This window comes from Silurus aristotelis, assembly GCF_946808225.1.
Source record: "Silurus aristotelis genome assembly, chromosome: 4".
In the NCBI taxonomy this organism is placed as follows: Eukaryota; Metazoa; Chordata; class Actinopteri; order Siluriformes; family Siluridae; genus Silurus; species Silurus aristotelis.
In genome coordinates this window covers 31921422-31947041 of record NC_139577.1, presented here as the reverse complement: position 1 = coordinate 31947041, position 25620 = coordinate 31921422, and the positions used below count along the sequence as shown (strand labels likewise).

Below are 25620 nucleotides of genomic sequence, written 5' to 3'. Positions count from 1 at the left end.
ACTTTGGAATTAAACGTGTACACTTTCCCATGTGTGTAGTTCAAGTTTCTTACATATTTTTCATTTTAAAATTCCAGCATTGGACTAAAATATGCAGACTTCCTTAAAGATTTTTAAGACCCTATTTAACATCTGAAATAATGATTTTAAATTAAAAAAATGTGCTATGTTACAATCTCTGATGTTTGTCAGAGTCAGAATCTCTGATGTTTGCTGTTATTTTACCAAATTATTGCTGGCAGGTTGTAGCTACAGTAGTTTCCAAAACAGTGCAGTGTTATTTATGAATGTAATTTTCAAACCGCAAACCTTCAATCCTACAGCAACAGAAGGACTGTTCATGTGCAGTTCACCAAGAAACTACAAAACAGAACTAAAGACCATTTAACAGCCTTCACTGGCTTCCAGTAGCTGCACGTATCAGATTCAAAACACTGATGCTTGCCTACAAGGCCAAAAATGGACCAGCGCCATCTTACCTCATTGACCTCATCACATCTCGCACTGCACCACGCTGTCTGAGATCCTCCAGCACTGCTCGACTGGTACCACCAGATTAAGTTTGTAATCTGGCGTAATAGTGTAGATTTATTCATTACTAAAGACTCAAAGCACTTTTGTACGTCGCTTTAAATAAGGGCGTCTGCTAAATGCCGCAAATGTAAATGTAAACAAAAACACCTCTTGGCCATGTCCACACTGATACGTTTTCGTGTGAAAATGCATATTTTTCTCTCTGTTTTGAATTTCCGTCTACACTGCGACACTAGTCTAGTCACCGAAAACGTAGCTTTTTAAAAACGCTCTCCATTTTTAGTTGCGAAGTGACAAAGAGTCAGAAATTCAATGAATGGCAGGCGAAAAGGATGCGGATCGAAGTGTTTTACGTTTTGCTCATTCGCAGTACAGCAACGTGAGCGTTTTTAGACGTTTCATTGTGGATGAGCAACTTTTGGGAAACGACTAAAAAGGAAAGAGTGAACGCAGAGTGTTTTTAGACGGAAACAGCGTTTTTAAATGCATCCGGATTAGTGGAGACGTAGCCTTTGTTTTTTTTACAAATATTTTGACAAATTTATAATTTTATATTTTAGAAAAAAAACAGTGCAATAGTGTTCTTGTTTCACCCCAGATACTAATCCAGACCAGAAAATGACTAAAATCCAATCCTAAAGTTTGTTATACTTTTCCAAAATGTGTAGGACCCCTAAAAGTTGTTTAGCTAGAGGACTCATTAAACCAGATTTAAGACTTGCATTTATTTGCATATTTGTACAGCAAACTCAAGTAGATCAACAGTGAAATATATTTGAGACACCTTATTCCTTCTGTGAGTGTTTTTTCTACAGACATTTGATCACTTGCTGACTGGAGAAAGAAGTGTCCAGATGTCATAGTTTTGTTCTTAACACTGGATTTTAGCCGTCTAGCTCTGTACTGTCATCCTCAAAAAAGTAATCAGTAAAGTTCTGGTATCATACACCTCTGTAATGACGTCAAATTGTGGCTATATATATATATATGAATTTTACTGATTACATAACAAATGTCATGTCGGATCTCAGCAGTTTTTCATCTCTTAGGTATTTCTGACCTCTGTCTATTTTTTACCTTCTATTCAGACGTCTGTTTGATCTAATTTCAGAGCCAAAGCACCGGGTCATGACAACAAAACCAATAAAAAACGTTCTCCACGTAACAGTAACCAGATTCCATGTGATACTCTGCCATATGTGCACTGTAGCACAGACAACAGTAGATCATCCAGCGGATTTAGACATAATAATGTCAGTTACAACTCGAATGCTAGGATGTATGAACAGCTTGGCTAAACCTTGAATTCAACCTAGTGCTGAATTCAATTACTCACTCAGAAAGTGGGAAAGTTAATCAGTCCGACTGTGTCCATGAATGAAAGTGTGTCCTTTAGGTTTGTACTCAAAGGGTAGAAACAGCAAGTATTTATTTTTTTCTAAAGGTTTTTTCAACGATATGATCAAGCTATTAGACGGTCCACGTGGTCCGCTTTGCTATCGCTTTGCCATTTTCTGACGCTTTTTCCATCTCTTCTTGCTTTACATGTTATATTAAAAAAAGCAGGATGTAAGGATCAGCATCAGACAGGTAGAACTGGATCTAAGACCAAACTAGAAAAGACAAGACTAAACATAAAGGATCACCATAAACTGGGGTCTCAAACTGAAACAGGAAGTGACAGTGACAAAGTAAGCTACATAATCACACTCACAGTCCCTGGAGATGATCATAAATAGGAGGTTTAAATCCTTCTGAATTTTGCTTGCTCATTGTATTGTCAAATAGTCACACACAGAAATAGCTGATTTATCAACCTGGATGTAAACGGATTCGTTCCTAAGTTTAGCGTTTACACAAGAAATGTGTCACTCTACAAATATTCCGATCAAACCTTTGAATCTGACACATGGTCCTGACTGCGTGTGAAAGCTTGCATATGATCAGTGCATGCATTAGCGCAAATTATAAAAGTCTCCATATGAAAAAACCCCCCCCAGAAAAAAACACGCATTCTTACGCTAGTTGGCAAGGTCAAGGAGCAAGAGTACTATTCAGAACCAGTAAAGTAAGCAAGCCAGGATGAACCCGTAAATAACGTCACATAAAATAATTCAACCATGGCTGTAGAAATGGTGCTGCATTAACTGAGACCGGTTTGTCTGCACAGGGCAGCAAATGCCTCACTGGTTGAAGATTTAGCGCTCACTTATAATCATCACAAATTGGTTTTATTAGTTATTTAAAAAAAAATTTTTAAAGCAAGTCAAAATAACTTCCACCTTACCTGCCAGCCTTAACCCTGATCATCCGTTTGCTCCCAACAACCTAAAAAAACAACCTTAATATAACAATCTCAATATACAACCTCCATAAAACAACCATCAAGGAAGTAACAACCTCAATTGAAAAGCATCATAACCCAACCTTAATATACAATCTCAATTAAACAGCATCAATACCCTCCCTCAATATTCAACCTCAATTAAATAGCATCAATACCTAACCTCAATATACATCCCCAATATACAGCCTTAATTAAACAGCATCAATATACAACCTCAAAACAGTGCAAAGTAATGGAGAGTGTGTTAGAGAAGTGAAGAAAAGAGTGCAGGCAGGGTGGAGTGGGTGGAGAAGAGTGATAGCAGGAGTGATTTGTGATAGAAGAGTATCTGTGAGAGTGAAAGGAAAAGTTTATAGGACTGTGGTGAGACCTGAGATGTTGTATGGATTAGAGACAGTGGTACTGAGTAGAAGACAGGAGATGGAGCTGGAGGTAGCAGAGCTGAAGATGTTAAGGTTTTTTCGTTGGGAGTGACGACGATGGACAGGATTAAAAATGAGTTTATTAGAGGGACAAAGCATGTAGGACGTTTTGGAGACAAGGTGAGGGAGGTAAGATTGAGATGGTTTGGACATGTGCAGAGGAGGGACATGGGGTATATCAGTAGGAGAATCCTGAGGATGGAGCCACCAGGAAGGAGGAAAAGAGGAAGACCAGGGAGGAGGTTTATGGATGTGGTGAGGGAAGACATGCAGGTAGTTAGGTATAAAAGAGGCAGATGTAGAGGACAGGGGGGTATGGAGATGGAAGATCTGCTGTGGCGCCCCCTAATGGGAGCAGCCGAAATATACAACCTCAATATTTAACCTCAATTGTATTACATCGATATACAACCTCAATATACAACCTCATTTAAACAGCATCAATATCCAACCTCAATACACAACTGTAAGATAGATCCTTAATAGCTTATCCCAATAAAACAATCACATTAGACAATCTTGATATAAAACCAAGAACATCAGGTTTCTTGTTGTTCACCTCTCTGACGACTTGCCCTGGTCCATGCACACCACATCAGTTGTTAAATCAGCGACTCTACTGTGTGCACGGACTCAAGAAGTTTCAAAACTCCTACTACCATTTCACTCAGTACTTTGCAACCTGGACGCGTGCACACTACACATCTAGCGTTTTTTTGCACACCTACTGAAATATCTACATTCTACTTCTTATCCTGCGTCTTCCATATTGTTTATAAAAATACCTCATGCTAATGTCATTATATGTAAATATTAATATATTAAATGAATACATTTATTTTGCACATGCTTGTAAATAATATTAACTTTCTTAAGCCTCATTACTACTTTCTCATTTCTTTCCGTTTTCTTATTGTTTAATGTTGAATATTTGCTGTAGTTTGCCTGTAGCCTCACTTAGAAATTTCAATGTACAAACCGTCAGAAATCTGTAGATATGACAAATAAAACCTGAAACGTGAAACAATACACAACCTCAATACACAACTTCATTGAAACCCCCTCAAAAGACAATCGCAATATACAACCTCATTACACATCCTCAATATAACAATCTCAATACATAACTTCTATAGGCAACTTCCATTAAACCACCCCAATAAAGCAACCTCAATACCTCAATAACCAATTTCAATACACAACCTCAGTAAACATCCTCGATAACACAACCTCAATAAAGAATCTCAATACACAACCTTAATACAATTTTGCGTTTGTGTATTTTGCAAAAGAAATACAGGCGTAAACTGTAAACGGCGTGTAAATAAACGCTGATGAAAAGACGCACGCTTATGTGGATCTGAGGGGGGAAACTGGTGGAGGCTCGTCTCAGTTTAATAATTCAGACGTGATGCGGCAAAACTAAACCCGGCTCCAAGTTCCTGAAACCTCTGAGGCACATGTGAAGCACATGGATCGAAGCTTTCACTTTCTGCTCCATTAATTTGAGCTCTCCATATGATGAGGGTTTTTTCGTCAGCCGGATAATTCTCATTAGGCACCAGATGAAGAGTCAGAGCAAATCAGAGCCAGACTGAGGAAAAGAAAAAGAGAGAGAGAGAGAGAGAGAGAGAGAGAGAGAGAGAGAGAGAGAGAGAGAGAGAGAACTGTCAATCACATAGCCAACACACAGGGGGTCGTGTCACTGCACAGTGCCAGCTGTAGCAGCCTCTGCTCTGAATGTCAACGATTGAAATCTCGACGTCGGCGAAAGAGCTGCAAAATGAAGCTATTCTTCCAAAAGAAAGAAAGAAAGAAATAGAAACGTCTACGTGTTCTTATTGCCAATATACTGTTCTGTTCCGCTGGGTTTTAGTTTTACAAGTATTCACTTAGCAGGCGTTCTCAGTGACTTACAAGACGCCCAAGCGGCAGATGGTACAAGGGTACAAGCGCACAAACTGGCCCACAAGCTAAATCCAATCGAGACTCTCAAACTTGTTCATGTTTAATTGTAAGTTGGAACAGCAATTATGCAGAATAGTGCAGAACTTACAAATAGTATACACACACCCCAGTACCATAAGTATGTGGACACCCACATCACCCAACGTTCAAAGCAGACAATTGTAAAGAATGCCTTTGTACAGAGTATGCATGCTGGACTGCAGCTTTTGGCGCACACACTGTGGGATTGATCTGTACGAACACGATCCCCATGTCACACTGTGGGATCTCAGACCTCATAATGTCGGACCCTAGATCAGACTCTGATAGTAGTAGTCTCTGGTAGTTGGTTCATTTTGTTCTTGACGTGCCTTGATAATTAAAACGTCACAAACACTTCTTTTCTATGCATCCCTCAATAAGTTTCTCTTCTTGATGTACCGATTCGCTCAGACAATTTTCTTTAGGTGTTTTGAAGTTGTTGCGCAAATCACGTCATCAGGTTCGGCGCTCCTATCGCTTCTTGAAGTGACAGTAGTCGTATGGGAAGTCGAGCTGCAGGAAAGAGTCTAAGAAAAACTTTTGCCCAAATTTTATTGGATACGGATTATTTTATACGTCAAACCAGAGATCAAAGACTACAGATTTGTGCCTAGGATTAGAGGAATCTTCTAGAAAAAAAAAAATTATTTGTCTCAAATTGTAGCCAAAATAACTGGTTTAAGAGACTCAAACCTGTTCCAGCATGACAATGATGTAGTGTGTTGAGGTTGGAGTGAAAAAACTTAAACGTCCTGCACAAAACCTTGATGTCCTCAACCTCAACGAACTTCTGAGGAACACCAAATGGACCTCCACAGACTACATTAATGCATGAATTCAGTAATGTACCCAAATAATCACCAATCCTCACAACCCTGAATACAACCATTGCGCTTCTTACATATAACAGAAAACGGAATAAACCTGAAATGAAAAATTCCACAGGCATGATGGCGTCTGGAAATACAGTCGTCCCTCGAATTATCGCGGTTCGAATCTCGCGGTCTCACTTTATCCCGTTTGTCAATTCGGCACATTTTGTTTTGTGAATGAGCCCAATTTCAGTTCATAGGTTTCCCCTTATTTATTGGTTGTAGTGTCCTCTGACTTAAAAAAAAAGCGTGGAGTTGAAGACCTCACCAGATTTAGCCAATGAAAAAAAAAAATGCAGTGACTTAAATATTTAACTCCGCCCCCTTTCATTTTTAAGCCATAAAACACTTTAACCAATAAACAAGCTGAGAAACTACACATAGGCTACACTACGCTACAGTGCTGTACTGTACAGTACTCAGTATAAATGATATTTCTACAAATTTACACAAAATTCATCTCGCTATATTCTTGCAAATGTTTTCAGTGTGTTTAAAGAATGTGGGAAGATGATTTATGGCCTAAACAAAAAAAATGAAAAAAAAAAAAGCATTTTTGGGGTGGCGTCCATTTATCGCTGTCGGTTTTGGCGCGTAACTACCGCCATAGACGGGGAAGATTGTATAATGAATTCATATATTCATGAGAACCTGGTAGATGACCTAGTGATGAATGTATGAATGAATGAGACTGTGACATGCAGAGGCTTTATTAGTCCATTTCCAATCACAGGAGGACAAAATCCTCACTCGTCTATCTACCTAAGAGTTACTCCGTTATAAGACATAGCAGTCTGATCAAGAAGTCAAACAGGATCAACCATTTTGAAAACAATGCAGGAACAACATCCATCACCAACTTTCTCACAAGTTTACCCCTGTGAAATCTGGGCAATTCACACCTCCAGACCCTAATGTCAAAGCAATCTCACAACGCCACAGAGAAGCTCCTCTCATGGTGCCGTCATCTCTACTGAAGATGTTTGGATAAAAAAAATTGATTCTGGTCTCCAAAACTATTTAAAGATACTTAGTTCCTTATTTAATTAAGTGCTTTAATTATAGGGTGCTGATTTTTTTTTTTACTCATAGTTGTGGTAGATGAATAGACTCAATATTCTAACAATCAAACCCCCTCATTTACCAGCCAGAAAGAAAAACAAATAAACTGCCATCTGTTAGTTTTGTTCAATATGACAATATTATCATCGTTCTTAAAAGCATTTATAATCGTAATTCAGAGTATTGTCATATTACTCTTTACAAATATGAATAGTTATATTTAAAAAAAAGCATTTTTATACAAATGAAAAATAAACTAAAAACAAAACAAAAGTTTTACATTCTACAAATAATATATTTATAGAATATAAATTAAAAACAAGACGCAAATTCATTTAACATTTGTTTTACATATAAATATATTTAGATAAATATATAAAAAACACTATTTTTATTTATAAAAATTATTTCAACAAATTGTTTTATATTCTACAAATATGATTTTTTGTAATATTTAAAAAAATATATTTAAACTGAAACAAGACAAAAATATTTTGTATTTTTCAAATACATTTTTGTTAAATTATAAAAATGGCATGTTTATTTATAAAAAAAATATTATTTAAACTAAAAACAAGGCAAATTAAATACATTTTACATTCAATAAATATTTATTATTTGTTATATTTAAAAATAGCATTTTTATTTATAATAGCAACTTTTATTTATAAAAAAATATAATTTAAACCATAAAAAAGACAAAAATACCATACTACAAATGACAAATTATTTTATATTATTATATTATATAATATATCAATTGTTACTCATTTAAATTATTATTCTTTTATGACCACAATAATAATTACTATTTTAAATATGTTTCTATTCTTCTTTGGTGTTTGTAATCAAGCAGTATTTTTACGTTCTGCAGTTCACTATTTATGATGGGTCTATTTTTGTTTGTCTGTACCTGTTACACTCCTACACAAATTTCTAAAAGCATCTGTGATATTTGATTTCTTTAATTTTCTTTCATGTATTTAATTTCTTTTATATTTCTCCTTCTTTGCCAGTACCCTCTTTTTAAATCTCAAAGAGGTCTTCTAGGGTTAAATTCAGGTTTCGAACACTATTTCTACATCCCTTTTTACTAATTAACACAGACGACTTAAGACCTTTTTTCGGAATCAGAAACTGGCAGGTTTGCTAAAACACTGAGCAAAATAAAGTCCAGCATGAAGCTCAAATCTCATCAAAACGCCTCTGCTTACTGCAAGCAGTCACCTCGTTCGTGTCTGCATTATCGTATGTTTGGTGTTACTTTATTGTATCACGTATGCACGGTGGAATGCTACAATTTGGGTGGTCCTCTGATTGGAGGACACGTCTATGAGCACGGATAGGAAAGTAGTTCCGGCTGGAACATGAACAATGGCAGGTGGTAGCTTAGTGGTTAAGTCAAAAGACTTGGGTTCTGAAGGTTGTGAGTTCAAATCCCAGCCACACCAAGCTGTCACTCCTGGGCCCCTGAGCAAGGCCCTTAACCCCATAGCTGCCAGATGGTGTTTTTGTTAATGTAGTTGTTTGTATAGCTTGTACACAGGGACTCATAAGCTGTACGTGCAATCAATAAACCTTTTTTTAATGGTTTGACAGAAAGACAGAGAGAAGGAGGGGGTGTCTGATGTAGTGCCTGCTTATCATAGCTATAAACATAAAAGTGAAAGCAGGATCTAACTTGTCTCTCAGCTGTTCCACAACATTAAATCTAGTTATAAAGCGTCTCATTTCGGTGTTCATTAGTAAATTAAACATAGCACGTTGTGCCATAATATGAAATCATAATGCACTTCAGCCTTCTGCAGAAACTTGTTAATGAACTAAATCCATGGACAATCTTCACCAGAACTACAGCATGAGTTGTAAAGCTGCAAGGATCAAAACAAGCAGCAGGTTTTTAAGATGTGGGCTTCTGTTAGATTCAAATCCATGTTGCTTACCGCTACGATTTGGTCACTCCGAGGCCACCCGGGCGTCCAAACACGTCTATATTTTCACATCCTTTAATCAGATGGTCTGAGAGCGCACTAGCCAGAGCTCGCAACCAGCATCTGCAGCAAACTGCACGAGAACAAATCTGTTCATGTGGATTTAAAAGCTGTTTTTTTTACTTTTTTTTCACAATAACTGACAAAGAAGAAGAAATTGATATGGTTGCAGATGCACTTACAAGGACATTTACAGGACGGATTTTCCAAGAAAAGTTGTTTAGCTTTTTTGTGAACCGTTTATACTTTTGCATTTGCTTTTCTGCAGAATTTGCACAGAAACACACATTTAGGTTTCATTTCAAATCCCCAGGAAAACTGTAATGCACAAAATAAATGCACAAAAACCCGGGGGTCATTTTATAAGGTCAATATGGATGATTCTGCTAGAGATGATGTATGCAGACAGTGCAGCTGTGGCTGCAGTGAAAAGAGACTCTTTAAATTGTGTTCATTGGGTTTCATTTCTGTCTGGGATGCAGAAGTCCGTTATAGTGCATTTCTCTACAACATAGATGGTTTCTATAGTCGTGGCATCGATGGTATTAAGAGGTACTTTGATTCAGGTGTGACACCACTGAAGGTCCAGGTGTGAAATGCATGGCCCACCAATCTATTCCTCTAAACTCTTCCATTAAAATCCAGACAGATGTAGCTGTAGGTATTTGTCACACGTCTGTTAACAAACAAGATTCAAATCCAATCCTACTCTTAATGCGGCAATTAAAACTCCTATCGCAAATACCCTGAAAGTGTGGGAGAGAGGAGACGGTACCTCAGGACGACATTAAAACAATTTTCATTACCACCAGATTTGACAATTAGCATGCAAAGGGTGTTAATAAGGCTGAAATATGGCACTCTTTCACAGCCTCGAGTCGAGCGTTTTTCACCGGTGTACACTTTAACGAGTCTCTTTAGAGGACTTCGGGGTCAAGGCGAGTCAAATCGCTCTCAAAGGTAAAATAAAAAGACATTAGTCATGAGCAGGGGATAAATTCATTTCCAAATACAAAGGTGAACTGGATCAAATGGTCTTTGATCGATGGCAAAAAAAAGAATATTTAATAAATCCATGGGGAAATTCACACCTTAAATGAACTCTACGTATCGAAGCGGGATTTTCAGCGGTGTACAGCTATGCGTTCTGGATCGTCAATATGCGGCTCAGCTGAAGCTAAATGGCTAATCAGATTTTATCTTCACTGACCGCAAAGATCTGCCGACTCGTTAAAAAATGGTTTGAAGCGGCTTCCCATTTGCTGTCAGGTCAAATAAAGGTAAACTTGGCAGATGCGTCAGGCTGAGGTCCTCTATTAATCTTTACAGTCATGTGTAATTAGTATCAGCTGCATGAGTGGCCAAGTTGCCATAAATAACCAGAATGTAGAAGAGCGAGAGGGAAAAAAGGTCTGGTCTTCTGGAGTTGTCTAACAACCATCAATAAAAAAAGAAAGAGCGTCCGCTGTGCCAAAATCGCATATAAATCTATATGCTAATGCTATAACCCTGTGTGTACAGGGGATGTGCATCTCGAAGCATAGCCAACAATACGATACGTTAAAGATACATATGAAGCAGCTACCGCGATTACGGTTCCGATTCGGATTGCTCTGAGAGAACGCGCTTGAGAACCTGTTCAGCGACGAGAAATTGATCTACAGATCAAATATTGGTCACTGTACAATTATCGATCATTTCCTAAATAATAAAATTAAAGCACATCTACTGCTACTTAGACATAAATAAATTACATACCGTAATTTCCGGACCATAAAGCGCACCCATATATAAGCCCCACTGAATTTTACAAATATTTGTATTTTTAACATAAATAAGCCGCACCTGTCTATAAGTGTCTACACTGAAACTTATGAACTTTACACAGGCTTTAACGAAAGACACGTTACACACGGTGTTACGGGTGAAATATGTTGCGCTTCCTTTAGGAGCATAGCGGTATTTTGGGAATAGCCTGGCACTGCATTTTTCCGCTATTACTGCATGTGTGCAAGACCGAGGATTATGTCCTTATTGTTTTCTGATGCTCATTTCTAAGTTTCTTTGACTAACCCGTAACGCTGTTGCCAAGAATAATAAAAAGCACGAGTTTTGAAAACCTGTCTGTGCTTATAGGATTTCTGTTGTAACTGGAGTTAGCGAGCTCTCCCTTCACCCAGACTCAACGCGTTACAACGACTTGTATCTAAACAGTAGCCGACCAGGAAAGTCATTGTTCACTGTCTTCCTCCTTCCTTTTACAACTATTTCTCTCGGGAGTTTATCTTTTGGCATTGTCGTGCGTTTAAAAAAACGTTTTTTCTCCCGATGCCGTGCAGCTCAGAACACAGGTGAGGTGCGTTTTTTCGTTTCCGTTTGGAAATTTCATTGGTCTAATGTTATGGGGTTCAGTTTTTTGGCTTGAAGTTTGTGAAACCGGGAAAAACCCAGGAAAAATTCAGAAATAAGCCGCTTCGTTGTTTAAACCGCGGGGTTCAAAACGTGGAAAAAAAGTAGCGGCTCATAGTCCGAAAAATACAGTAAATACATTTTTACAGATGCAAAAATGTGTAAAATCATATACGATACAAATGCCAACATGTACACGTTTTTTTATTTTATTTGATTATTATATCTTTGCATGTGCAGAAGAGTTCACTAACTTCAGCCAGATCAAAATGAGCAAATAACATAGCATAGTCGTACTCAATCATAATCATAAAATCTGTAATAAAATAAGGCTTTTTTGTGTTCTTTTTGGGATCGATGCAGGTCGTGTAAGATGAGCTGATCGGTCCGGGGCTCTCAGAAGCAGAGTGTGTCTGATGGCGAACATCAAATAGGCAAAGTGCATGAAGTGTGACAGAGTGCAGTCCTCGGGCCAAAGCTGTTAGGAATGAGAGGAGGCAAGCGGCCAAGCAGCAACTCATACTGAGACTGAGACACGGACTATCAGAGATAAGAAGGCGCTCACACACACACACACAAACCCCCCCCCCCCCACACACACACACACACACACACTCACACTCTAATCTATCTACTGAGTGCACTTTTTGCAGCTCGAACTTTTTTTTTTGCCACCGTTACACGTTTCTTCACACCTCCTCGATCTATACCTGCTGGCACGCAAACACGCAGCTCAGGTGAATTTTTTTATTATTCCGACTTTAGGGAATAACGCGTGTGCGGCGTGTCCGGGTCAGTCGGCTGATCGGACTCACGATGCCTCGCGAGTTCTCTCATAAATGTTTAATCTACCTTATTTTTCAGTTCCCACCACATAACAAAAACTGAGCTGTGCAAAAAAATTATTATAAAACCATTTTTAGTGCAGATGTGTTCAGCTGGGATTTAATTAAACCAAATCGCACGCTTTAAAAGGACACGCAAAAATGCTAATAACATTAGGGACTTTTAATGTGCGTGATGCACTGAATTTCGCTTCTTCTTTCCTCATTGACCCATATGAAGGCCTGGAAATGAACAGAAAATCAGAGTGTGTTTAAAAGAAATGAGAATAAATGAATATATTAAGGGAAAATGAACGAACACTAGTCAAACAGGACTGTGGAAATACTGTATACTTCGCTGGAAATGGCACTGAGAGCTCAGCTTTCACAGATCATAATACTAGAGCTAATACGCTACATTAGGTTCAAAGCAAATTTCACGCCTTCGTCTGCAAACAGGTCTCGGTTTTAAGGTAAAAAAAAAAAAGACGGGAGGGGTGACGAATAAAAAGCGTGTCCTAATTACGCTCGGGAAAATTTGAGAGATTGCTGCTGTAACTGAGCTTTCAGATTGACTTTTTTAATTCGGAAGAGAAAAAAATAAAGATAAAGAAGCATTTAGCATGAGGACTTTTCAGGCGATGATTTACTTTGGAAGCGAAATACGTTTTTTTTTTTTTTTTTTACCATTTCAAAGTACATCATCTGCAATTCCAATTAAAGTCAACCCGGCCTCTTCCTTCATGTTTCATTCATAGTCGAAAGGGTTACGACTGGGACAGTATGAGACTTGCGCTCGATCGATATCGATTCAGTTATGAGGTGGAGGATAAACAAAGGGTGATGTGATTACTTCGGAGAAAGAAAACCAAACAGGCCATGGCAATCGATCGAATGCTGAGGGAAGAGCTTGCTGGTGAACCGTTACCTCGTAGAAAGGCTAAAGGGCGTGGAAACGTGTTTCCTGCTGTGTTCGAAATGTAGCTAATAGGGACACAGTCTGGGGAATGAACAGCTGAAGAGTAACCAAGACCAGGAGGTTAGTTAATAGGTGTTCATCTAATTTCCGATAGATCCCCTTTGGGCATCTATCTGTATATAGGTAATGGTTCTTGCTCTAAGAAATAATTCAGTATTTGATAATCAAACTTCAAATGATCAAACCAAACCACAGAGTTCTGTACAATCTCTTCTATCAAATACATTTTCTTGGGATGGTAATCTTCAGAGATTCGTATCGGTGCTTCGGCATAAAAGTTAACGATGCGATACGTTCTCTCAGCACCGCTGCTGCTACGTGAATATAACGTATCACAACACTACGGAGACCGAGGTGCGTCCTGAGGGTCACATAGAATACAGATTAACATGGCAGAGGTAAAACTGTAACTTCCTGCACACAGAACAGGAGAAGAATGTGTGTTTTGTTTTGATCTTTTTGCAATATAGAGGCGTGTTTGTGAAAGGGCCATGCGTTAGATTCGGAAGGCACTTAAGTAAACGTATGATGTTTATCTGAACCAGAGTAATAAAAGCGAACTCTGTACCATGTTGAATTGCAAGAGCATCATATTTTTTCTGTAGCATCGTATTGCATTGAATCGCATTGTGCCAAATCGAAATCGGATCACACTCTGTACTTTATATGCTTTATATGTATCTGTAATATGACTGGCTATGCATTAAAATGCAATTTGAATCGGCCCTCACTTATAGGAATGCGCAACCCTAGTGTATTCCCTCGCCTGCTATCCAGCCCTGCGATTCAAAGCAAAAATTCTTCTTATTAATGAGTCAATGCAAAGATCATAAATACACTCCTGCGCCATTACCAACAAACAAACAGTCTTCAAATCATCGTGATTGATTGTCACGCACAAAACGGCGGCGATAATTCATGCCTCCCAATCCTACGGGCGTTAAGCTGGAATTCTCGGTCGGCGTTTAAACCCACTGTCTCATTTTACTGCTGTTATGTTACGCGGATGACAAATATCACCTTCGAGGAGAAGAGGAGCCATAAAACAAAAGAGGGTTCGCTCTCCTTGAATAACAATCACCTGAGTGGAGGAGTCGGTCAAAGCTGTAATAAATTTACTCCAGCGTTCCTCTGCATGGCTCGGGAATTCAACGGCGAGGATCGGGACAGGAACTACACGGAGCGTTTTTTCCTCGTGCGATCGAAAACCGACGGCGTTCTCAATCACCGACACGCATCGCGCATGACGCTCCGGGTCAGACGTCCTTGTTCAAATGCAGGAGGGATCGAACCATAAGGGTGCTTACGAGGGTTTCCATCTCCTCTAGTACAGTTATTAGCTTAATGGAGCTCGCAAGCCTCAATAGGTCCATCTCGCATTGTTTCATGAGGTGGAGATGAAGTGCTTTTATATCACCTCACCCTGCTGGCGAACACACGCCCCGTGTGTAATGCGTTTAATCTGGAAGATGGTGTTTCTTATCACCTCATGAGGCGCATCAGAGTAATTACGCTTAAACAGTTGCTCTCTGGAGACACTCGGGCTGCTGCTGCCTTTACTGTTACTGCGGTCGAGTCAGGCGCATTGTACTTTCGACGCCGTGCAAATGGATGAACCCAAAACACACGGCTGTATGTACAATAAAACAAAAACAAAAAAAAACAGGAGGTCGTTCACAATAAAGGAAATTTTTTTAAGCACTATTCATGAAAAAAAGCACAATTACTGCAAAACAGCCTTATGGTGACGAATGAAGGGAACAGATGGAAAAATGAATCTGCTCCATTAGGTTCCAGCATGTGATTCCATCCCCGTACAGCTCAATTAGATATTCAGTTCAGTAACTCCATGTGGCCTCTTCATTTGCCTGAGCAACAGTGTATCGCACAGTAAAAACCAACAACGAGGGAAAGCTGGAAAATAAAAGATTCAGATTGTCTGAATCTGATCAAAATCGCATGGTTTAAAGGTGTAAAGTCAAGCAGGGGAAGTGAGATCTGTAGAAGACTCTCGGCCGGTTCGGTGCTCGGTAACAACACACCTGGGCCTCTAAAGCATGGCAGAAATATTTAGACGTATTTATTGCGTGATAGATTTTCTCCTTTCTTGCTAGTATATACTGTATCTTAGCAGAAGATTCCTTCAAATCAAAAACATGCAGGATTTGTAAGCCATCCCACCATGTGGAGGTTCGAAAAATGTGTGAAAGGCACGGCCCTTCGATTCATTTTTATACGTCATGGCTTTAAATAATATAAAATCAACAAGTGAAAAAATTGCCCTGTTTGTGGGGTCTAAATATTTTAACATCGTCATGTCTGTTTGCCGTCCGTTTTCACATCGTAGATCCGAAAAATGTGGCATATTGAAAGTCTAGTGTGGCTTTGATAGCAAAAATAGTTCTGGAAAGGCTTTCTATTAGATATTGGATCGTGCCAGCGAGGAGCTTTTGTTCATTAAGCCGCAAAGGCGATCGTGAGATCAGGAACTGTGTGAGGAGGTTTGGGGTGCAGTTCATCCCAAAGGTGTTCGGTACAATTCATGCTCTGTCTAGGACACTGTATTTTAACAATGAATTTATGGAGCTTGCTTTTTTACACGAGTGCATTGAGATGTGAGGTTTGTGACACATTTTCCAAAAAAAAATAAAGGGAAATTGTAATCTAAAAAAAGGCTTCTATACAATTGTCTGATAACTGTTCGGGAAAACACATGTATGATAGTCAGGTATACGTTCGGTCAGATTGGGTATATCTACATGTCTACTTTATGAAGTATGTCTTTGTATGCTGAATTCCAAATTCCCTTTAATGTACCTGTGTGAAAGAGATTTACGATTTTTTAATCTTATGATGACGTTTGTTTATACATTACGGGACTGTAAATTGCGCCATTTTGCTTAATTATATACTGTCATTTGTGTAATTATTAACAAATGACAGTATACTACTGTGTAATTACTGATCACCAACAAATCACAGTAAACTCCCCCTAGTGATCGCTGATAATTTGCGGTTCAAAACCCGCAACTCGGAAAATTTGCGGGTTCTCATTTGGAACCTAACTAACAGCAAGTTGCGGATTATCTTAAAATTCGTGGGAATCCGCAGCGGGACCGAATGTTTAGCAGTCCATTACTGACGTCTCCCGCGGTGTCACGTCGAGCTGAAACTCGTGGAGGGGAAACGTGAATTTCTTGTGACAGGGACGACAGGGCTTCATTTTTTCCACTCTGTAATTTCATCAAAACTCGTGCTACACGATACATTACTCAGCCTCGATGTGGATTCAGTGGATTCTTTGTATATAAGTGCGTGTGTGCGTGTGTGTGTGTGTTGTGTGTGTGTTGTGTGTGTGTTCTATTCAAATCATTCTGAAATCACCCCCAGTGTCGGTTCGACTTGTCCATTACCATATCGCGTCTCTCTGCTTTGACACCGAGGGGAATTGCAATTACTCCATCTCTATTCCTCTTGTCACTGCGCATGCAAATGGAAAGTGACAAAAGCGTTCCTCGTTTATCTGGCCTGACGTAACCGCGGGTGGATTAGCACAGGGATCTGAGGAGAGCCAGCTGAAAATGCATGAGTCTGTGCAGCGCTGTTCCTGATACTCCTCCTCCTCCTCCTGCTCCTCCTCCACCACATCCCCCTCTCTCCTTCATGTTACACTCTCGTTATCATCACGCTATCTGGCAGTAAAGGGCACGCCTGGCTGTTGACTCACTCATGTGGGATGAGTGTGTAGTCCAGCTCGGTGTAAAACTCCATCGTCCTTCCTCCTGCTGATTTCGTTCCTCGTTAAAACACAGAGAAAAGGTTAGCGGTGTCGGCGTGCGGTTATCGGCACTGTCCATCTCCTGGCTGAGGTATTGTGTGAACACCCCCCACACACACACACACACACACACACACATATATACACACACACGTTTAGCGTCGAATGACACAGAAAGGAACCGTCACGGGCGATGCAATGGAGGAAACCAGTGTACAATCCTTATAGAACAGGAGCGAATGGAAGAGTTTGAATCCCTCATCATCTGGCATTTCTTTAGGACTGCTTGCACCCAGTATCAATAAAAGAGGACTCTACTGATCCAATCACAAGTAATTGCTCCTGACCAACAAAGGAGGGTAAACACACATGGAGTCAGTCACCGGTGTTCTCCGGGGCTTATCGGAATCGAAGTGATTGCTAAGCTGTCAATTCTCTTTACAGGACTGGGATTTTTTTCTTACCGGTTACAAAGACTTGTCGAGGCAGGATTGCTTTAATACATGAGGGATCTTAGACGTCCAGGGTCCTCCATCTCCTTTTATATACAAAATATGAATTAAAAACTGTTGAAGCGCTTCCTGACTTCCTTAATCGTGGTCCCTGAATGTGAGACGTCTAAAAGCTGAACTGTGAAGCCCCTTTTTCCAATGTTCAAGCCAGAAAAATAAAAAGCAGGGTACAGGGCTAATAGCAGAAAGGCCGAGCTGTCAAACTGCCTCTAATTGCATTAGATTTCTGTGCAGGCGAGCGTGTCGGATCAGTCGGATTCGTCTTCGGAAAGGTGCAGAACACGGGCAAAGGCGGAAAAGACAAATTCTTGTACAAGAGCCTCTGATATTTCTGTCCCTGTCCTCATCAAGCTTCCGCAAGCTCAGTCGGGTGGATTGAAGGGACTTGGCCTCGCGTGGCCAGCGGCAGATGTAGGGTCGCAACGGGGCGGAACATTTCAGCTGAATTCTGGAAACTTTCTATAGGAATTTCATCTGGGGAATTTCGGTGAATATTCCAAGTTGGAAACTTACTATGAATTTTTGTGAATCAGTACGAAATTTGTGGAAATTTATATCAACTGTATCATATATAAACATAAATATAAACATCCAGTACAAAAGTGCTTTTAGTCTCTATTAACGAAGTTTCTTAAAAATTTTGTTGGGTTATGATATGCGTGCTAATACAGCTAATACAACTAATACAGATTTTCTTTTAATTGTTTGTGTAGTTTTGTTGCACAATAGTTTGCACACAGTTTTAAACATAAACGTATGTAATATTTATGTAATTTATGCAAATATTCAGCAAGATAGACATTTTTGTTTTACATTATTTTGTGGGCAGGATTTAATAAATGATCTTCTATGCTATGGAGGAATGCACAGTGCACATGAGTGACGAATGTGCAGAAATTTTTACTGAAATTGCATTAAATCTGTTTTTTTCCCCCAACTATCATTATCAACTATGTATTACATTCAACTCTTCTGTTAAAGGCTAACCTGCAATTTTGTACATTTTCAGTTTATTTCCATATAAACTTTCTTTCGGCTTCTCCCATTAGGGGTCGCCACAGCGGGTCATCCGTATTCATGATCTGCATGTTTGATTTGGCACGTTTTATTGCTGGATCCCCTTCCTAACACAACCCTTCCCATTTATCCGGGCTTGGGACCGGCACTAAGAGTGCACTGGCTTGTGCCTCCCTAATGGCTAAGGTTGGTTCCCTGACCGGGGATCGAACCCGGGCCGCAACCACTAGACCACCAGGGAACCCAGTTTATTTCCATATATTCCTGTCAATTCTCGTTGTTTCTAGTCTTGAAAATTCCCAGACTTTTGCATTTTGGTCAAGACCGAGCCCGAAAACACACATGAAAGCAAAATGAAGGAAAAATTTTCAATGCAATCAACAGACTCCGTGTTTGTCCCACAAGCTTTTGCATTGTAGCTGCAAAATCCAAAGAAAACGTTAAACTACAAGTCCATAATCACCACTATTTGAGCAATGATTCATGAAAGAATCACAGACCGTGTGTGTATTATCATTCTGCGATATTCCGTAACGATCACGAATCACACACATCCAAAAATTACATCATCTACAGTTTGGAAGCAACCAAAGAGCAAGGAAAAGTGCACAAATAAGACTTTGGTTACTGTAATGCAGTCAAATGAGTAAATCGCAGGTCCTCATTTGCATATGAAATACTACCTACATATACACACATTTTTTATAAAGGTCAGTCGGTATCATTTGTAATAAATAGGCACACACTGGGTTCCTGGAGGCATCCGAAGCAAGCATTTAAAACCCACGTGGTCCAATTCTAGACATGGATTAGACATAGCCATCCGTGTTTACAGTGGGAGGGATTGACTTGGTCTTCCATCAAAACTAGCCGTCGAATCGTTGGCATCTATGGGCACATGTATGCAGAAAAAGGGTAGATAGAGCTTTCCTCAGTGTGTTCCAACGCCCTACGAGCAGCAGATCCACCGGCTTTATGTGTCCTGGAGGAAGCGAATGATTTGCTGCTACCAAACCTCAATTTCCAAGAAATTGCTTCCATGACAAAAAGTTCTCATTCTCTCTATTAGGCTGTGTGTCACATCTAAAGAAAAGAAAAAAATGTATAAATAAATGATAAAAAAGGTGAAAACTCAGCAAGAACGCCAAAAAAAAAAAATTACATCTTCTCTAGAATCTAATGGCAATGACAAATATCTATTTACAAAAAACTGCTAACAATACTAGTGAGATGAATCGGTAGGTAGATGTTCAATAAATAGCACTGCAAGATGAGGCACCAATATTAACCCTGACCTCAACCAACATTTCAGAGGACAAGAAACCTCTCTCTCTCTCTCTCTCTCTCTCTCTCTATATATATATATATATATATATATCCTTCTAATTAACATCTGCTCCTCAAAAGCGCCCAAGATATTACTCCGTAGTGATATTTTGAGTCGTCCTACATTTCCAACTACAACGTTAAAACCTCAAGCTAAAAAACTTGAGTTTCCTTTCCAGCTGTTTCACCTTTTGAGGTGGTTTAACAAATAAGGCTCTGATCGGAAGGTCGTAGGTTCAAGCCCCTTAAACAGAACCCTCCAGGGGCACTGTATGTTGGCTGAACCTATGCTCTGACCACAGCTTCCTAATATGCTGGGAAGAAAATGTGCTTGAATGTACCTTTGAGAAAAAATGCATCTACTCTGATGGAACAGATCAGCATCCGAAGCTTCACACAGTATTCTTCATACTTCGCTAAATATCCAGGTCCCTGGCGTAACTCAGCATATTAGCCAGATTATATATCAATATTTATACACTGATAGATTTTGAAGTGTGCGAGAAAAGACTCATATGACGTCAGGTTGGAGTGAGGTTCAGTTTGGAGTGTGTGTTGGAGTGTGGCATCAGAAGCCTTTCGATCGAAGTGATCCAGACCCCAGGTTGATCAATGAGTCTCTGTTTGCGTTACTGCCACATTTCCCGTCCGACGGAAGTCATATAATCCAGTGAGTTACCTGCTCGTCCGCGTCGTGAGCCTTTATCAGGTGTTTCTCCCTGTACAGCGACCACAGGCCCACGTTGGGCAGGAAAATGAGAGCCAGCGTGCCTACAAACACCATCTGCAACACGCGCTTCTGCCTCCTCTTCATCCTCACACTTCAGCTCCCCAGGAGTCAAAGCAGTTCAGATACGATCCGAGGAGTCACCAGAGCAGGAGACTCGGTCGGCAGGTGACGGAAAACTTTCCCCTGATATATATACACACACACACACACACACACACACACACACACACACACACACACAAAGCCTGGCTGTGTACAAGTTAACCACACAAACAAATGCATTATAAAAAACTCTCAATATAATGAATGTTATGTTTACAAAACAGACACAAAGAAACAGTTACACACACACACACACACACACACACACACACTGTGCTCTCAGGTATGATAATACATTATATGATGTTACACATTTTATGCCACTTCACACACTTACACACCTTAGTGTGCGAACTGGATACTTAGTTTTTTTTTATGTATTATTATTATTATTATTATTATTATTATTATTATTATTTGAGATTAACATTTACAAGAGAAAAAAAAGCCAACGCTATAAATAAAATAACCTCTAATATGAAGTGAATTAAATAAGGACTTACTGTAGAAACGTGTTTTCATGATGACACACACACACACACACACGCGCCAAGATTTTTCCCGAGTCCTTTCCTGTGTTTATAGTCGCCGCACTAAGAATTAAAAACAATAATAAAAATAAATGAAGATGAAGAAAGAAAACAGGACCCCACTCTCAGTCTCCAGGTCTGTTTCCGTCCAGGTCTTGAATTCCCGAGCGTCTTGAACCGGCTGCGACGCGCTCGCGCAGAGAGAAAAAAAAATGGGGAAAAAAATCCTCACGCTCCCGTATTAAAGGGTTTTGCGTGTGCGTGCGTATTTCTGTGCAGGTCTATTATTATTATTTATTCAATAATCATTTTTATTTAAACTCCTCTCCCTTTTTCTCTCCGCCTTTCTCCCCTTTCTTTTCGCTCGAGCTCCCTTTCTGGTAAATCCCGTTTATTCACCACCACCACGTGCATGCGTATGAAAACACGCTCCCCACCACGCGGACGATTTTTCCTCTCCTCTTTTCCTCCTCTTCTCTGGAGGAGTGCGTGCAGGTTGTGGTTTATGCGTGTGCGTGTGTGCGCGTTTTGCGCGTGCGTGTTTGGGGAAGGACGCAGCGCTCTCGAGGGCGCATATGATCACGCGCTCCTTCGCTTATTATTTGTCTTGATGATCAGAAATACGCACGCACACGCAAAACCCTTTAATACGGGAGCGTGAGGATTTTTTTCCCCATTTTTTTTTCTCTCTTAGTTTTGTCTTTATTATATATATATATATATATATATAATAGTACTGATCACGCTTTGAAGAAGTGCGGAGTGTGGAACGAGGCGAGTCCGGAGCGCGCGCGTGGGGGGGAACCACGCAAACATCTCTCAAACAAACATACGTTTTTCTTTCACTTTTATGGGAACGAGTTCACGTTTCAAGCGCATCACTTCCGTGTGCTTTCTTATGCACATAATATGATCACATGATTCGCTTCTTTGCAAAACATGCAACGCTTTTTTTTTTATTAAAAAACATTTTTTTTAGCTAAATGGTCATCTTTTTTTTTTTTTTTTTTTTTTTTAAGGCAAAACACCTCAAGAATACCTCGATCATTTCCATAGATTTTCCGTGACCACCAATAGAGGGGGCAGTGATCCCTCCCAATGAGCAAAAATGTCCAAATGAAAATAAAAGTAAAAATAATTAAATAAACAACACTCATTAATTAGTCTTCTGGGATTCTTATTACACACTATATGAACAAAAGTATTAGGACACCTGACTTTTCCATGTTTTTTTTTTTTGCCAAACTGATACCACAAAGCTGGAGGGACTCAATTGTATAGAATGTCTTTGGATGCCTTGAACTGAGCTTGAACTTGAACTGCTATGGAGCTCCAACATCAACCCTTTCGAGCACCTTTGGGATGAAAATAAACAAATGTGATTCTGATTGATAAAGTTATACATGTGAGTCAGGACAGGCATTAAACCAAATCCATCAGTAATGCAGATGTGATGTCAAATAGACAAAAGTATCAAGACAAAGATCATGGGACACCAGACTTTTCCAGCAATATATGTTTTTTGGTTTTGGCACACAATTGTATCGGATGTCCTTGGATGTTGAAGCATAAAAGTTTCCCTTCACTTCAACAAGGAGAACCAAACTTGCTCCAGCATGACAATGCTCCTGTGCACAAAGCAATCTCCATGAAGATATGTTTTACATGGGTTGGCCTGAAAGATCTCCTGCTATATACCTTAAAAATTATTGAACGCATTTGAAATGAATTTTTCATGCTGACTGCACCCCAGACCTCCTCACCTCACCTACATCAGTTCCTGACTATTTACACCCTTGTGGTGGAATAAATCTCACACATCTCCACAATCACACTCTACAATTTTGAGCATCTTCCCAGTTATTCTAAGAGAAAATGGGGACTAAATGTGAAATGAGATACTGTAAATATGAATCTCATGCTCAGCTGTCCATAGGTTTTTGTGCATATAGTGTATGTGTATACGTGTATAGAAAATACTGTGAATATTCCTTACTACAGCAGCCGCTCCATGAGTAGATCATATTATTGACAAAACTTTCTTTCGGCTTCTCCCATTAGGGGTCGCCACAGCGGACCATCAGCATGTTTGATTTGGCACATGTTTTTACGCTGGATGCCCTTCCTAACGCAACCCTCCTCATTTATCCAGGCTTGGGACCGGCACTAAGGTCTGTGCAACCCTAATGGATGGGGTCGGTTCCCTGACCGGGGATCGAACCCGGGCCGCAGCGGTGAGAGCGCCGCATCCTAGCCACTAGACCACCAGGGAACCTAGATCATATTATTGACACAATGAATCGTAATAAAAAAATGTGTAGTTATTTAAGAAATAAAAACCCAATCAGTAAAGAGTTATGGAATGAGTCTCCAGTCTTAGTTCTTTATGAGAGAACGTTTTCTACCTCAGGAAAGTTTTCAGGTTCGAGTAGTATGCTGTTTGTATCGAGTTTGTATGCTGAGTGTGTGTCATGGATGTTATAAAACCATTCAGGTTTCTATGAACGTTTACAATTGGAATAATACACTTTTAAGCTGGAATCAGGTGCAACAGTATAAAAAAATGAACCTGCTTAAAAGAATGATTGTGTAAGAAGAATAAAGCCTTAGGTGGCTTGCTGTTAGAAAGACAATACCAGAATGGTATGAATTATTCCCCTATAACAGCACACCTCTCATATGCTTAATTCTATATGTGGAATATCTGAGCAGTTGGATTTCTGTGATCATGAGAGTGTACCTTGAATTTTTTTTTGTTAATACTCTTATTCTTACTCTACTTACATGTGCTCTCTTTCTTTAGATAAACCAGCACATGAGACCTCAGAGCAAGTGCTTTAAAGAAGAACACGAGGGGGATTCTGGGTAAATTAAGACATGCTGAGATGCCATGTAGTTTAAAAATGTACACTGATTCACTTGACAGGGTAGAACCCAGTGTGTGTGTGTGTGTGTGTGTGTGTGTGTGTGTGTGTGTGTGTGTGTGTGTGTGAGAGAGAGAGAGAGAGAGAGAGAGAGAGAGAGAGAGAGAGAGAGAGAGAGAGAGAGAAAAAAAAACTATATGTGTCAGCACCATGGACAGCACCATAGCTTTCCAAATCTTTCATCATATTCTCTCCAAGAAAAACAGTGGGATATATATATAAAAATAAATTGAGGTTATAAGACAAAAAAAAGTTTTTCACTTTTTTTTCCAAATGTAAAGATAATTTAATAACTTTTTTGTCACTTCTACATTTACAGTATTTAGCAGACGGGCTAATCCAAAAGGACTTTTTTTTAAGGACAATTATCTCATTTATTAATTATATAAATTAATTATTGATTAGACTTTTTAATTTATTATCCTAATTATTACATTTATTAAGAGCCTTGCTAAAGAGCCCAGATGCAGTAGCTATGTACTGCTGAGATTTGAACTTATGGTCTTTTGGTGAGTCATTTTTATCATCTTACACTTCCCTATAAGTCAGAATCTGGTGCTGGAGTCTTGAAATTTGGTGCTGGAGTATACATACAAGATTAATCTTATATACCATAGAAAAATTGAGTATTTACATATAACAGCATGTCAACAATTTTTTTTTTCTTTTACACCACAAATAGTTATTTCAACAAGTTCATTTTTAACTGTACATGATTCTTTTACATGATTTTTTTGTTACATTTATTTGTTATAAAATGTCCAAAAGTCAATCAAGTCCATTCTTATGTTATAGCAGCTTCTTCTACAGTATATGGCAGAGGTCCTTATCCAGAACAACTTACAATTTTCTGATTTTTTAATACAACATAACCTTTATAAGCCTACTTATAAATATACGTACACTATATTGCCAAAAGTTTGCAGACACTTGGTCATAAGTATGGTCTGTAATTTTTGAGCATTGCATTCCACATTTAGTTCAAATTTGCTCTTATAATTCCTTCCACTCTTCTGGAAAGATGTTCCACTAGATTTTGGAGTGTGCTCATTCAGACACAAAGGTGTTAAAAAAGTGAGGCACTGATGTAGGTGAGGTGAGAAGGCCTGGGGTGTGGTCAGCGTTCACATTCATCCCAAAGGTGTTCAAATAGTATTCAGGTAAGAGCTTTATAGCAGGAAATCTTCCATGCAAACCCATGTAAAGCATATCTTTGTGGAGTTTACATTGTGCACAGGTGCATTGTCACGCTGGAACAGGTTTGGATCTCCT

At 39.3% G+C, this 25620-nt stretch overlaps 1 protein-coding gene across 2 annotated transcripts in view; it reads right to left on the bottom strand.

The window, feature by feature from the left end:
• Positions 1-22033, bottom strand: part of galntl6 (polypeptide N-acetylgalactosaminyltransferase like 6) — a 288765-nt gene extending 266732 nt beyond the window's left edge. Inside the window, exons 1-2 of one of the 2 annotated variants that reach the window (XM_083538743.1) lie at positions 21398-22033; positions 20742-20975 (exon numbers count right to left, since the gene is read on the bottom strand). In XM_083538743.1, coding sequence (XP_083394869.1) covers positions 20742-20876 — 135 coding nt within the window. In that variant the 5' untranslated portion in view covers positions 20877-20975; positions 21398-22033. Of the gene's footprint in view, positions 1-20741; positions 21038-21397 lie in introns of both variants that reach the window. The other variant, XM_083538744.1, reaches the window with a different exon arrangement.
• Positions 22034-25620: the final 3587 nt, after the last annotated feature.